The 15,085-nt window shown below is 51.0% G+C and overlaps 1 protein-coding gene across 2 annotated transcripts in view; it reads left to right on the top strand.

Annotated features, from left to right (window-relative positions):
- Positions 1-4,858, top strand: part of LOC309856913 (uncharacterized protein) — a 39,011-nt gene extending 34,153 nt beyond the window's left edge. For both annotated transcript variants that reach the window (XM_082718703.1, XM_082718704.1), the window contains exons 14-15: positions 3,281-3,414; positions 4,337-4,858. In XM_082718703.1, coding sequence (XP_082574829.1) covers positions 3,281-3,414; positions 4,337-4,609 — 407 coding nt within the window. In that variant the 3' untranslated portion in view covers positions 4,610-4,858. The remainder of the gene's footprint in view (positions 1-3,280; positions 3,415-4,336) is intronic.
- Positions 4,859-15,085: the final 10,227 nt, after the last annotated feature.

Below are 15,085 nucleotides of genomic sequence, written 5' to 3' on the forward strand. Positions count from 1 at the left end.
TTGGAATGTATAATCTTGGGTGGAGACCTTTTGGCCTCTAGTACATGAACGCTGGTTCCATTCACAAGATTGGGAAAATTTTCGTGAAGAACTTGTTCCACTATATCTTCTAGACTTCTTTCTTTCTCCTCCCCTTCAGGGATTCCAATAATTCCAATTGGATTCCTATTCTAATAATTGGAACATTTCATGGCATCATTTATTTCCCTGATTCTGTTTTCGTGGTTTCTAAGCTGTTTTTTCTAGGCTTCCTCCTGATCCTTTCTATCTGTTTGTCCTCCAGATCACTAATTCTATCTTCTGTCTCAGTTACCCTAGCTTTGACAGAATTTAGATTAGATTGGAACTCATTGAGAGCATTGTGAACCTCAGCCCTGGTAGCTTTAAGCTCCGCCCTAACATTTTGAACATCATCTCTCATCGCTCAGCTCGGCCCTAATCAATTCCATTTGGACATCCATGGCTTTCTCCAACATAGCTATTGCCTGGATAATTGTTAGTCTGAAATCTCTTTCCAACATATTGTCTATTTTGATAGTGAATAGCTCTGTTGCAGAAGGCCCATCCTCTGTATTTTTCTTCTTTGGGCATTACTCCTCCTAGTCATTTTGGTGAGAGATGTTTGAATAGATATAGCTGGATATATTGACCATGGTGCAGTCAAGGTGCACTGTGGAACACTTCTGAGCAATCGGGATTCGCCAACCAAACGAGAGACAAAAGAAAAGAAAAAGAAAAAGAGAGAGAGAGAGGAAAGGGAACATAAAAGAGAAGGTTCAGCCCAAATGGGCCCCAAGGTAAGATTTATGAAGTAGACAAACAAAAACAGACAAACAAAAAGACTGATAAAAGTGTATGACAAGAGAAAAAAATATATGTATGCAAATAAAGGAGGAACCTCATCAAAAAGAACCCCAAGTGTAAGATTTTTATACTATCAGGACAAACACAGAAACACTGGTGGAAGAAAAAGATGGGAGAGTGGTTGTAAATTCTCAGTGTGTGCGAGGAAGTTTGTTTTGATTCTTTCTGGATGTATCTTGATATTTTTGTTAAAGGACTCAACTTCCTAAGATAAAGGGGAATTAAAAATTGGTTTACCTATAGGGGTAGTATTGATTGGGGAAAGGGGATATTACTTTGAAGTTTAACTCTATATGAATATTATTATAAAATAACAATAAAAAGGAATAAACTAAATGAAAATTTTAAAAAAGGAATTCAAAAAATAGAAATGCAAAAGAAAAACACAGGTGTATGTATCAAAAAGTTCAGGTTAGAAAGTTATTATGGAATTTGATGTACTGGACAGCTCACTGTGATGGTAAATAGGTTAAAAAATTATTTATATAAAAAAAAAATGAACCAGAGTAGTGGAATGAGTAAAAAATAAAAGTTTTCCTACGAAGTAGTGGTGGTTGTTCTCTAGTTGCCTTTTTTTTTTCTTTCTTTCTTGATTTGTTTTCTGGGGGAGGGGCCTCCCACATAGGTTTTCAGTCAATGATGTTCTCTGAGATAAGTCCTCCCGCCCCCCCCCCCCCCCGCCAAGGGGGTGGGCTCTGAGGTAACTGGTTTTTTTCAGGCTTTTGTTCTCTGGCGGTTTTTGTTTGTTCACTTTTTTTTTTTTTTCTCTCACCTTGACCAGTTTTGATGGTTTTTGTAGTTTTAGAGGAAAACAAAGTGCACCCTGACCTCCCTCTCAGAGAGAAGCCTCAGTCTGGCTACAGAGCCCAAATAAGTTCCCCCTTGGCTGCTGGCAGAGCAGGTTCCAAGTCGCGGTCCCTAGTGATGCAGGATCTTTTGCTTGTAGCCTAAGCGAGGGCAGCAGCGGCTGTCTGGGAGCTCCAGACCACTGGAGAGGTTCCAAGCAGCAATCGCACACTGTGATTTTCCCGCTGACCCGGGCTGGTAGTGCCTGGTCTTTATTTCTGGTTCTAAGAGCGCCTGGCTTGTGCACACCTCTTTCAGGGGAGGCTGTGGGTCATGCGTGGGTCTCAAGCCCTGATAACAGGGTGCAGATCCGAAAGTACCAGGCTGGGCCTTTGCGAACCTCTCTGGGGGGAGAGTTTGGTGCACGTGTCTTGGGCTCTGAACAATGGTGCATATCAAAGGGCGCTGGTTGGGCCTTTGTACCTCTTTCAGGGGAGTATGAGGGGCACTTGCATCTCAGGCTCTCTAACAGGGCTCGTGAGTTCTGCCATCTGGTGTGGCTCCCATCCCCTCACAGGAGCCAGACCTCTCGCATTCTCTGGCGCGCTGGCGGTTAGGGTCTAAGACCTGGTTTCTCCATCAGGAGGAGGTTTCAGCACCAGGGGTGGCTTTCCTGGGACTGGGGACTTAAGCCCCTGTCCCTAGCCGCCCCGATTCCCACAATCTCCCCCCCCCCACCGTGATCCTTTGCTCTTTTGGAGTGCTTTCAACCAGTCTCCCAAGTTAATGCTGCTCCCCAGATGCAGGGCACTCTCGCTGTTATGGGGGTATTACTTTCCAACCTGTCACCTCTGGTGGCTCTCTCCCCCTTTTGTTTATCTTTCAATATCAGTCCGCCGTTCCCACTCTGCTTTATCTGCCCACTGGCATCTTCTGCCCCTGTAGAGATCCAGAGGTGTATAATTCTGATCTCAGGCTGATTTCATGGGTAATCGGAGTTCTTTGGTAGGTAATCAGCTCACTTTAGGGTACAGGTTGAAAAGGCGCTTCCTCCTACTTCCCCGTCATCTTGTCGCCAGTATTGAGGGTCCATTTTTTTGATGTTAAAATTCAGGTAAGAACTCTAACCAGCAGTGTCTCCATTATTAATTTTAATTTTTAATCAAAATCATATATACCCTGGGATTGGTTTTACTTATAAAATGATAGCATTGATAATAATTCCATAAGTTTTCAAATGTGCAAAACAACGCAAGGAAAATCTTTCTATGCACAGTCAAGCTCCAAAAATAAAACAAGCATGAACTGCTTCCTAAGTATGTTAACTTTATAAAAAGAAAAACATAGGTCTTTGTTTTTATTTATATTTAAGAAAATGAAGCTAGATATGTCTGAAATTTATTTTACAAATGAAAATCAAATTGTTAATTATTTGAAATGCCATTTAAAAACTGAGGGGAATTATAATGGATAAATTTTTGCAGTAAGATGGTGATAACAAATAAATGAAATTTCTTAGAACTAAAATTTAGAGATAATTTAAAGTGATCATGATATCATCTTATTAGTTTGTGTTAAAATGCAGTCTATGTCCCTTGGATTTCTTACTTTTTACCTCTTTTTTTTTTAGGAGAGACTGATGAGGATCCAGAAATGTTACAGATGCAGGTGATGGGAGCTTCAAGTTGTGCCCACCTCTACCCTGACATTGGCAGTTCTATTATCTGCTTCATTACTCAGGCGAAAGGCTTAGATACAAATGTGGTATACAGCTCCTTTTCCTATTTTTAAAATTCTAATTTATAGAAACTATAACTTTTTCTATTTATAAAAGTGTAAACCATGTAATCAATAAGTTAGAAATATAAGAAATTGGATTTTTATTGAATGGGAAAAAACAAAATTACAGAACAAACTTCCACAAAAAATATGTTATTAATCTCCAGTTTATCTGACACTTGTTATTCTTTTTTAAAATTTATTTATTTGATAGAGAGAGAGATCACAAGTAGGCAGAGAGGCAGGCGGCGGGGGGGGGGGGGGGGGTAGGCTCCCTGCTGAGCAGAGAGCCTGATGCAGGGCTCAATCTCAGAACCCTGAGATCATGACCTGAGCGGAAGGCAGAGGCTTAACCCACTGAGCCACCCAGTTGCTCCTGACATTTGTTATTCTTAACTATCAACACTGAAAAGTTCTTTTAGTAGTTTCCAAAGAAATTAGGCATTTCATATAATTCTGCATCTACTAATTTCTGCCTCCTAAGTTTCATCATATGTGAAACCTTAATTTGCCTTTATAAACGCCATCTTTATGGACTGTCAGTAGCTTTATCAGCAGTATATCTATGAGAGGAATCTATTTGGTAATTGTTGATTGGATTCTGTAACTATATGAGACCACTTTATTTTTTTCAATAGTTTTACTTTTTTCCAACTAACAAAGTCTAATATTAATGATTTAGGGATGCCTGGGTGGCTCCATAGGTGAAGCATCTGTCTTCAGCTCAGGTCATGATCTCAGAGTCCTGGAATCAAGTGCCACATCAAGCTTCTTGCTCAGCAGGGAGTCTCTCTCTCCCTTTGTCTGCCACTCTCCCTGCTTGTGTGCTCACACACTCTCTCTTCTTTCTGAGAAATCTTTAAAAAACAGAGTGATTTAACCAAAATTCTACTATTACCTTTCATAGGAACCTGTGACTCCTGGAAGTGCTGTTATGTGCAGACCAGTGTCTGGAAATGGCAGCTGGAGACAGATAGGCCTTACCAGTCTAAAGGCACTTGCTACCATTGTCAGCCCACACTTTTCCTGGATATTATCCACATCAGCAAAAGCAGGTCATCCCCTAAACCAGGCAGTCATGCCTTGGGTGGAAAAGCCAAAGTCATCCAGTCTTCATAAACAGGCAACAACACTACCACTTTCATCATTAATGATTCTTGCAATGCAGAGTCTGTTGTAAACCAGTGGTTGTCCTGAACACTACTACTCCAGTCACACTGTGATTTAAAAAAGAGATTAGAACATAAATTAAAACAAACCAGTTGAATTAAGACCCTAGGTTCTCCACAGTTATTCCTTATAAAAGCATCTATTCTATTGAAATGGGAGTCTACCGAGTTTAACAATTTGAAATTTCAAAACTTTAGAACTATCCAAAATGACATTTGTGTAATAGTGAATAAGATAATAAAAAAATAAATTTCATCAACAAACATACACATATTATATTCTCACTATGTATGACTTTAGGGGGCCCATGTACTCCAAAACATATACAAATAAACCTATTTTATTTGTTAAGAATAAAGAGTATTTTATAGTTTCAAGTAGTAAAAACATAGATTATTGTACAATGCAGACAAAACCTACATAAAAATAAAACTAAAAAGAATTGAGTAGTAAAAAAAAAAAAAAAAGAATTGAGTAGTTTTGTTTGGAATTCCCTGATGTAATAAAACAATTTAACAGAGGGCTAAGAAAAGGAAAACAAGAAACAGAACCTGAATTATTAAAAATCACCTCGGTAAGAAGACAACAGAAAGTAGCTTGGATTATAAAGATTATAAAAATTAAGCAGAGAACATGTATATAAAGGCAAGATAGTTGTATGAAACTGAAGAATCAATAAAAACACATGCATGTAATATAGCATGATATAATTAACTGCAATTGAAATTAAAATTAAGAAAAAAGAAAGACTAGGAAAAATGAAAAAATATCACGAATACAATTGTCTGTAAAGGTATGATCATCAGAGACAATTTTATTTTTATACAAAGAAATTCCACTGACCCACCTTGGGAGACAGACAGCATGAGTCTTTCATGGAGCCACAATAATACAGCAAAGCAGACCCAGATGCCTATCCCGTGAGACAATGTGTGGGCGAATCCTGTGGAGAAGGTGGTGGGAGTTGCCGTCAGCCGGGTGACTACAGTGTGCACCCTTAAGAAGGCCGGAAAGCAAGATGCTGTGGCTGGCATTCAGGTGACACAAAGCATGTATGCATGCACATTCACCATTAGGGAAAGAGCACCTTGCATTGCATTCTGCCAACACTACAAATGCCATGGGAGGGGTTCCCAGTTTGCCTGGCCCGCAGAGGAGAACACGTCCTCCCTCGCCTTCTCATCTGCAGGCCAGCCAGGTCAGACCATCAGTGGAAGAGTAGGTTGGGCCATCACATCCTCAGTGCTGGCCTCTACGCGTGGAGAGAGAATACCCAAAGTGTGGCTTTGGATGAACAAATTAGGCTTGGGACTTTTGGTTTGGGGCCAATGCAAGCCAATGACTCCCAACATTACAGGAACAAACGGATTTTTTACACCATATCTCAGTGGACTCAGTTGTCAAAGTGCCACATGTATAGTGGCCTGGACTTAGAGGTACCTGTTGTGGTTGCTCTGGGGATTCTACATCCTCAACGTATGCCGGCAGTTCCATACCAATTCTTGAGGCCACAGCTTCTTCTGTACCCTCTCACAGGTCTTCTTCAGCTCCGTCTCCTGAATCCACGGTAGATGCATGGCTCTGCGCCATGGCTCCACTCCTAGGGCGGCCAGACTAATGTTATCGCAGGGGTTTGAGCTGTGCAAAGTTCATGCCCGGCTGCATTCTGAGGTGCCAGCGGTGTTCAGTACAGCCGTGGGCTGACACGCCCATGTGTGTTCAGACCAAGTTTTCTGTGTGTGCCCATACATGCACATCTATGCAGGTAGATGTAACACTACCAGAAGGGGTACACAGGTATGGCCTTCCACGTACACATAACTGCATATGGAAGCATGAGCACAGAAAGGCTTTGATCATCAAGTCAATGGGGCTGATGGGCTGGCATCTGGACACTCGCTGCCTCAACATGGGACAGGGACCAATGTTTCATGTTTAGTGGCTTTGTTTAGGCTTATGTTGCACAAGTCAGTCTTGCAGGGTCTGCTAAACAGGATACCCTCATGCTCCTGTCTAGGTGGTAAAATGGAAAGCAAGTGCGGTTTTGACTTTAGCTGTCCTGGCTCCCTGTTTTAGTGGTGGGGACCTGGGCCGAGACGCCCTCACCCTCCATGTACTGCCACCATGGGGGGCTCCCTGACGTCTGAAGGGATCCGCCCTCCACAGCCTCACCCTTCTGTCCCAGCAGGGCCGGGATGGGAGAGGGGCCAGGCCAGGCTTCCACGTCAGCCCAGTGCCCAGAGCCCAGGTGACAGATGCTTAGGGTTGGGGGACCCTGTGCCCTCCTCTCCCCTAGGCTTCACTTCCTTGACAACAGCCTACCAAATGCCACAAGCGTAGAGGAATCCACTGTGGTCCCTGAAATGGCCCGGACCAAGGACCCCTTAAGACCAGGCTCTACACGGGAACTGTCCCGCTCCCGCTGCTCAAGGAGGAACCAGCACGTAGGGTACTCTCAGCTGACGAACACAAGCAGAGCCAGGTGGCAGCATGTGGGAGCCCATCAAGGATACTCCAGCATTTGCAGACCAAGTGTCCCAAAAGATCGGTCTCCCCTACACTCCGAGAGAGACAAGCCTTCCCTCCTGGAGTCTCGGGCACCTCCACCCACCCCGCAAGGGGCAAGGCTTGCTCATACAGCTCATCAACTCCACAGCCTGACATGGAACAGGCGTTTCCCACTGCACAATGCAGGGACAAGAAGCATCCGTGACGTTTGACCGCCAATCCCTCCTTTGGGAAAGAGCCACTGCAACAGGAAAGGTTCCTCTACCAAATGTGGGCAGAGGGGCTGGGCCCGCTGAAGGGCAGAAAGGATCCTCGGGAACCTCACCCTCAGGGCTGCTGCCCTTGGAGCCACTGTATTAGCTTGGGGTAGAGGAGCACCTGGTGGGCAAACGCTCACACCTCCCCCACTCTCCTGGCCGCAGACTGGAACCTCTGCCAGCCTCCCTGGGCAGACGCATCTCAGGTGAGTAGACACGGCTCTGGGGTGGCGTGACCCAGGGGCTCGCCTCAACACCTCCTGGATGAGGCTTGCGACAGGTACTGTGCATGCCATAGGTCTGTCCGTGGGACCGTGCACTCGGCTAAGTCCTCAGAAGATGGACGGTGCCCAAGATGGTCGAAGCAGCCGGCGCACACTCAGCCCTTTAGAAGGGGTTCATGCTGCCTGGGGTGTTGGGGAGGACTAGGTGTGCCTATCAGGGCATTTCCCTTTGGGGAGCATAGAGGGTAGGGGGTAGAGCATAAGCAGATAGAGGGCATTGGGCACTAGCCTTCAGACCAGGAGAAGGAGGCGTATCAGGCTCAGGGGCAGCACGGGACAGACAGCACCCAGGTGGGTGTCCTGGGTCTTGCATTTGGCAATACTCCGCCCTCTCCTCTGTTGACCATCTGGGGGACCCCAAGCCAAGGTCCTAGAGAAGCAGGGAACTGGGGATCATGGGGCAGCGTGGGTGGATCGGTATGAGTGTGTCTCTAGACACATGAGTGTGCGACGGTGTGTGCCTGGGAGGGTAAGTGAGTGTGTGCAGGGCAAGACATGAGAGTGACTGAATCACTGTGTGTTTGTGGGGAGGGAGATGGACCGGTTTTGACCCTGAGTGTATGTGTCAGAGCCTGTGAGTGGCAGGGGTGGGGGGTTTAAACCAAAGGTGTGCCTGTGTGTGTGTGTGTGTGCGTGTGTGTGTGTGTACGCGCGTGCGGGCGCGCACATGTGAGACGCACAGCTTTCCCAGCCATTTATTCTCCCTCTGGCCTCGTGGGCGAGAAGGAGAGCGTTGTCATTCCTAAGTTCCCACTAACCCTGTCTGCACCCAACAGTCCCTCCACAGGGCCTGGCCTCCACTCCACAGCATTGTTTCTGTGCCGGAGAGGATGACCGTGTCAGCAAGAGGCAGGCCCCTTGCCAGACCGGTAGCGAACACAGGCACTGGGGTCCAATGGAAAATGAAACTACAGGCCCAGCCATGCTGTGTGCAGTGGATGTGCCTGAGGACATCCGCAGGGAGCCCTCTGGAGGACTGGCATCGCCATCCCCCAAACCCAGATACTGGCCATGTTTGGCGCTGGCTCATCCTTCCCTAGCCTTGACCTCTGTCTTTACCCCAGGGAAGACATGAGGCCTGATAGCTGGCCTTTTGTTCATCTCCTCCCGCTGCCCAGCACCACCATCCGCACGGGAAGGACCTCCCCCCGCTGGGATGCTGTCCCAGAGCTTATGTGTCCTAGACCTCTGGGCAAGCATGAGGGCCCATGCCTTCCTCAGAATGGGGATTCCAAGGCAGCATCGTAAGCAACAACCTTATACCAGGAGCTCAGGCACACCACCTGCTCCTTTCCGGGAAGGAGCTCATTCGTGAGCCTCCACACAGGAACCTACAGGAACACGGGTGACATCGGTCTTCTACATTTCAGTGGTTTTCCGCGGGGGCCTCCGTCGACCTTGTCTTTCACCCCGGCACCAGGCTCCGTGGGAAGTTTTCACAGCTTCTGGTCAAGGGCGATGCTTCCTCATATGCATCTCAGCAGCGTGAACCTCCCTGGGTGGGACAGATACACAGACACAGACACACGGACACATGGGCACTCAGGCACTCAGAAGGGGGCTCTGCATTCCCACACCTGGTCCCTGAAACAAAAGAAAGGAGATGCCACATGTACACACAGACACACACACACATGCACACATACGCGCACACACACACACACACACAGAGAGAAAATAGAAACACACCCCATCGGGCTCCATTCAAACACACAGACACACACAGACACACGTGCTCACGCAAACGCACCGAACACACTAAATACACACATGTATCTCTGGAACTCAGGCATGTACACCAGACATGCATGCAGGCACAGAGGTGCTCGTAAGCACACACACACACACACATACACACACACACACATCATAGAGCTCTCACAGAACGTCTCTGGCAGAGGCATAGACATTTGGTCCCAACTCCAAAGGATGTTCCCAGGTGTGACCTGGGACACTCGTAGTCACACACACGCAAGAGAACACATCCAAAGCCTCTGGCAAACAGGCATACACAACTGACCCCAGCACATCGGAGCATGCACACTCACACAAACTTACCCTTGAGGAAAGGGAAGAATGTAAGCAAACCCTTGTTCTGCATCCTCAAAGAATGCACGTGTACACAAGCCAGCACACACACACACACACACACACACACACACATGCAGACAGGCGAGCGGTTTGCGAACCCACTGTACACACCTCATACACACTCCTGCATATGGATCTGAGGCCTGCTCACCATCCCTTGCATGGAGACACATAGGCGCTTGCAAAAACACTCGGGACACACCCAGTTGCCACAAGGTCTCTGGCACAGGCATACGCATTTGGCCTCACCATAAAAATCATACACGAGTGTGCTCAAAAACACTAACATGCATACCCCACCACCTCCTTGGCCTCGAGCCCACAGGCATAATATCGTGACACATCGGAGCATGCACACACGCTCATAGCCCTAAGGCTACAGAAGCATGTAAACAAAACCCATCATCTGTGTCATAAAGAACACACACGTAGCCACTCTCTCAATCTCTCATACACACACACACACACTGACACACGTATAAAATCACAACGAGCTCTACGCACATACACAAAACACACACAGAGAGCATGCATCCCTGCCCTCCCCCACATACAGCTATGCTTGCAAGCACACGCACACACGACGACACATCCAAGGTCTCCGGCATAGGCGTACACAGTTGACCCTGCTCAAAAAAGAAGTCTGCCCCTGGTCCCCTGCAATCCATAAACATCCACAGAATTGGACACATGGGCATTCTCACCTGTCTAAAACACATATTCCAACGCACACTCCCTGAGGATGCAGACACATGCGAGGAAAACACACGACCTCCCTGACATAGAAATGCACACTCAACCGCTCAAGCACACCCACACGTGCACGCACACGCACAAAAGCCCATGCAAACCCACATGCATTCCCAGCACACATCCTCTCTCACGGACTCATGCATGCACCCTCAGCCCAAACACTGGACACAGAACTGCACATGGAAACATACACCCACAACACACACCATAGCTCTCCAGCTCTTGTACAAAGGAGGCCCCAGAGAGACACAGACACACACACATGCACTACAGGTTGTTTACTGAAGAGGAGGCACACAATGCAGACACATGGTCGAGGGCATAGGGCCATTCCCCATTGCCCCTTCACACATACACAGACACACACACACGTCCGTGTGCAGGCGCAGACCTGCCCTCAGCGGATCCCTCACACATAAACACTCAGGATGTCCCCCATCCCATGGAGCACACCTGCGTTCCCTCACACATCCGTGGAACTGTCCCCTGCGCTGCAGGAGGATCTGTTGCCACAGGGAGGGACCGTGAGCGACCGCCTCATCTTTGGTCCTCCCATGACCCTCGGATTTGCGCTGGAACTGACCAAGAGCACGCATGGCATTGCAACTCAGCAATGCAGGGCACAGTTCCAGGTTGAAGGGCAACAGAAAAAGCTCTCCAAGCCATGTGAATAGGGTGGTACGAGGAGCCCAGGGGAACCCAGGGCCCCGCTCAGGAGCACCTTACCCCTCCTGTGTGCCCTGCGCTACAGAACAAAACTTCCCAAGAGAGCCCCACCTCTCCCCATCCTCTGCCAGATCCTGCTTGGAAGGGTGGGGTTCTCTCCGCAGGCCAAGAACGGCTGCGCCCTGCCCCCTTGCTCTCCATCACCCTCACCCATGGAATCCAACAGGATGGGGGCTGGAGGGTCCCACCAGGCTTATTGCCTCCTTGCCATTTCCTGTGCCCCCAATATAAAACCACACGTGGACACAAGGTGCTTTGTAACTTGTTTATGGCCCTTCTCCCTGACCCTGCAGCTAGGGGCAGGATCCTCTCTAGCGCTGCCCCTGCTGATCCTTGTCCCTTTGGCTGTCCCGTGCAGGCTGAGCACCACGGAGACGAGCCCATCCATGTCTCTCAACGGTGGAGGCCTCATCAGATTCTTCTTGGTGGTGCAACGTGGATGCTCTGTGATGTCCACTTCCACACAGCTGCCATGCCTTGACACACACACACACACACACACACACACACAGAAACATGAAAATACACACAAAAGTCTATGCTATTTGTGAAAATGTATGATGGCAGGGATAGTGAACGTGATGTTGTGAGCATGCCTTGTCCTCGTGAAATCCCAGTTCCTCCACAGCCAGGGCCCCGTGACCCTGCTTGGGATGGCCTGGGACCATTCCCAAGGACATGTGAACGGCGGTGGGAGGACACGCGGTGCTCAGGCATGTGAGGCCGTCAGGGAGTCGTGGTCCAAGAGTGGGCTGGGACAAGGAGCCCGATTCCCAAAGACAGGCAGGCCATCGGCAACTGAATGAGTGGCAGGAGGACCCAGAGAGGGGCCGACAGCCATGGGAGACACTTCAGGAAAATGGGCTTGGGGAGCCTTGCTTGTCCGGATTGGCCAGGGGTTTTCCGAAGGACAGCATGGCAGGCATGAACCTGCCGGACTAGACCCATCCTCGGCCCTGTGTGTGCGCTCTGAGTTCCCCCAGGCTCACTTCCCACCCTGCCACCTGCTCCATGGGTCCAAGCTCCTCTGAGCCTCAGTTTCCCTGCCACTAAATTGACTGTCCCCTGGCACCCCACCCCACAGGGCTCTGGACCCAGCCCTCCTGGCTCCTCACCGACAGGTCGTCCTCTCAGCTCATTCCCATAGGCCGCCTTCCTGCCTCGGGTAGTACTGCAAAGGATTGGGCCACAGGTCCTCGATGATGATCTGGTAGGGGACAAAAGGTCAGCTGAGCACAGGGCCCCCGACCCCGTTCCCCAGCAGCCGGGACTCCAGCATCTGCGCTGCTGACGAAGGCTGCAGGGGCCTCACCCCGGCGATCCTGTTGGACCCTGGGCAGCTGGGGTCACACAACCAGTTGAAGAAGTTCAGGCCGCTGGGGTCTCGCCTGCAGCTGGCAGCACCACGTTCATAATCCCAGAACCACTGGACTGGAGTGCAACGAGTCTCCCTATATCCTGCGGGACGAGGAAACTTAAGGGAGGCTCTCCGAGGCCTAGGACCCACGCCAGCTCTCGCTCTCAACCGACGACCTCTCCCCCTTCCTGTGCCAAATCCCTGCACTGCCCCGAGGACCCCGCACTCCTCCCTTTCCACCCCCGGGCCCTCATGCCGGGAAGCCCTCCACCAGCTCCTCTGAACCTCCAGCCCACACCTACCGCCGATGCTAAGGTGATACTCCTTAACGATCACGTCGTTCTGGAAGTAGGGGTTGCTCCCAAAGTAAAACTTCAACCTGCAGCGGTACTTGGGACGACCCAGTTCCTCCACCTGCCGCAGGAAAGCAAGAGGAGGGGGACGGGGAGGGGTCGTTGACCCTAGGTGTTCTGCGTGACTGACTGACCGCAACTCTCAGCAACTCAACCCCACCCACTCCAGCTCAAACCCCACTCCCAACGCACCACCGTTGACCTCGGGCTCCAGGGCTAACCTCTAAATTGGTCATGTAGCTGAGCATGTCTGTGTCCTGGTCACATATCACAGCTGATAACTGGGGGTGATTCAGGATCTGCCTTGGGTCAAGGAGCCTCGACGTCAAGGGCGACAAGAAGAGAACCAGGAACGCCCCGGCCCTTCCCGACTGAGAGCCAGGGACGGAATGCGGCCTGTGCAGAAACAGCAGTCACTGCCCCCTCTCTACCTCCCCAGCGCTTGCCCTTTCGTCACCCATGCTCTGCCGTGGGGCATCGCAGGGCTTTGAGGATCAACAGGGCTGAGGCTCCCGGGGCCCAAGAGGCCAAGGCCAAGAGCTCACCCGCTCTCCCTGCCTACGTCCTCTGTGGCCTGTGCCCGTGCTCGGCTGGGCCAGGAGGCCAGGAGGCAGTCAGTCACCACTCTGGATGTCTGGATGGGCTCGGTCCCCCTCACGGCCCCGTTTGCCTGTGTGCTCACCCGAGGCCCTGGGCCCTTGAGGGACCTTCTGTGCCCACAAGGGGGCTGCTCCGCTCGCTTGCAGCATGGCTGCACACCCAGGGTCCCGAGCAAGGGCCTGGCAGAGTCAGCCACACAGGGAGGTAGGGGTAGGGCGGGAGGAAGGAGGCAGAGAGACAGACACACCCAAACCCTGACGACAGACGTAGAAGGAGGGCTGGAAGGGTTGAGAGAGAGAGAGAGAGAGAGAGAGAGCGCGAGTGGGTGGGGGTCATGGAGAGGGAGAGCCAGGGAGGGAGGAAACGTGTCTGTGAGCACCTGGGCCAGCGGCCTTGGCCTGCTTCAGGAGGGTCTGTGGAGACACAGTTTATAGCACTGTTTATAGCACAGTTTATAGCACAGTTTATAGCGCTGAAATCAGGCAGCCTGCTGACTGACTCTCAATGCATGCAAGTGCCGCACAGAACCCTAGGTTTCCCGGGAATTCGGCAACCATACACCGTCTGAAGGACACGGAATGAGGCAGGCAGCCTCTCCATCTGCCCCATTTACCCCCCAAATCCTTTCCTTCCAACATGTGCTCTGAGCCAAGTGGGCTGGGCTTCACTAGGAGTCAAGAGTGTTGACCCGGGTTCCGGGACCGCAGAGGCGTGTGGGGGTGCTGAGCCCCAAAGCACTGGTCCGGAGCTTCCACTCACAGAGGACTCCACAGGTCTCAGGCTCTGCCTTTCCCGCCAACGCGCACTGCCCGCACCCACCTCCTCCGGGACCACCCACTGCTGGACCCCAGCCCCCTAGGTAGCGCAGAAGAAGGGTAGGCCCAGGGTTCGGGGCTTTGAGCCCCCTGCTGGCCCAGCGGCCTACTGCTGGCAGGTGCCCATTGCTGGAAGGGTGGGGTCCATGGTTGGGGGAGCCCGGCCCAGCTTCGCAGTTCTCTAGCCCTGGCTCAGGCTCAGGCTCTGCTCCCTGCTGCCCTGCTCCCACTGTCCTCCCCAGGGGCCAACACCCAGCCGGCGCGATGAAGTAAGGATAGGCTCTCCTGCGACAGCTCCTTCGGCTTCTCGACCCGCTCCGCTTGCGCCACCTCCTCGTCTTCCACCGCCAGCACCTCCTCGTCTTCCACCGCCACCACCTCCACCTCCGCCACGATATCCTGCACAACAAGCACCAACACCTGCCCCGCGCCGGCCTCCTCTGGGCCACGCTGGGCCTCAGCTTCCCGCAGAGCCGCGGCCACCGGCCCGGCTGCCTCCAGGGCCAGAAGCGCCCCCGCGTGCCCGCAGGACCCGGTCTCCCTGAGGGCCCCCGCCTCCTCACCGCCCCCGTCTGGGACCAAGGTGGTCCCGGATTCTGGGGCTGCTTCGGCTTCCCCGGACCTCGACTCCCTCTCCATGTGGCCCTGGCCCTGAGCCCGGGCAGCTGCGGAGGGCAGGCGATGAATGTGGCACCCGCAGGTTCAGCTCGGACACCCGGGAAGCAGGGTGAACAGCAGCCTC

The sequence above is a fragment of the Mustela nivalis genome (genome assembly GCF_964662115.1).
Source record: "Mustela nivalis genome assembly, chromosome: Y".
Lineage (NCBI taxonomy): Eukaryota > Metazoa > Chordata > Mammalia > Carnivora > Mustelidae > Mustela > Mustela nivalis.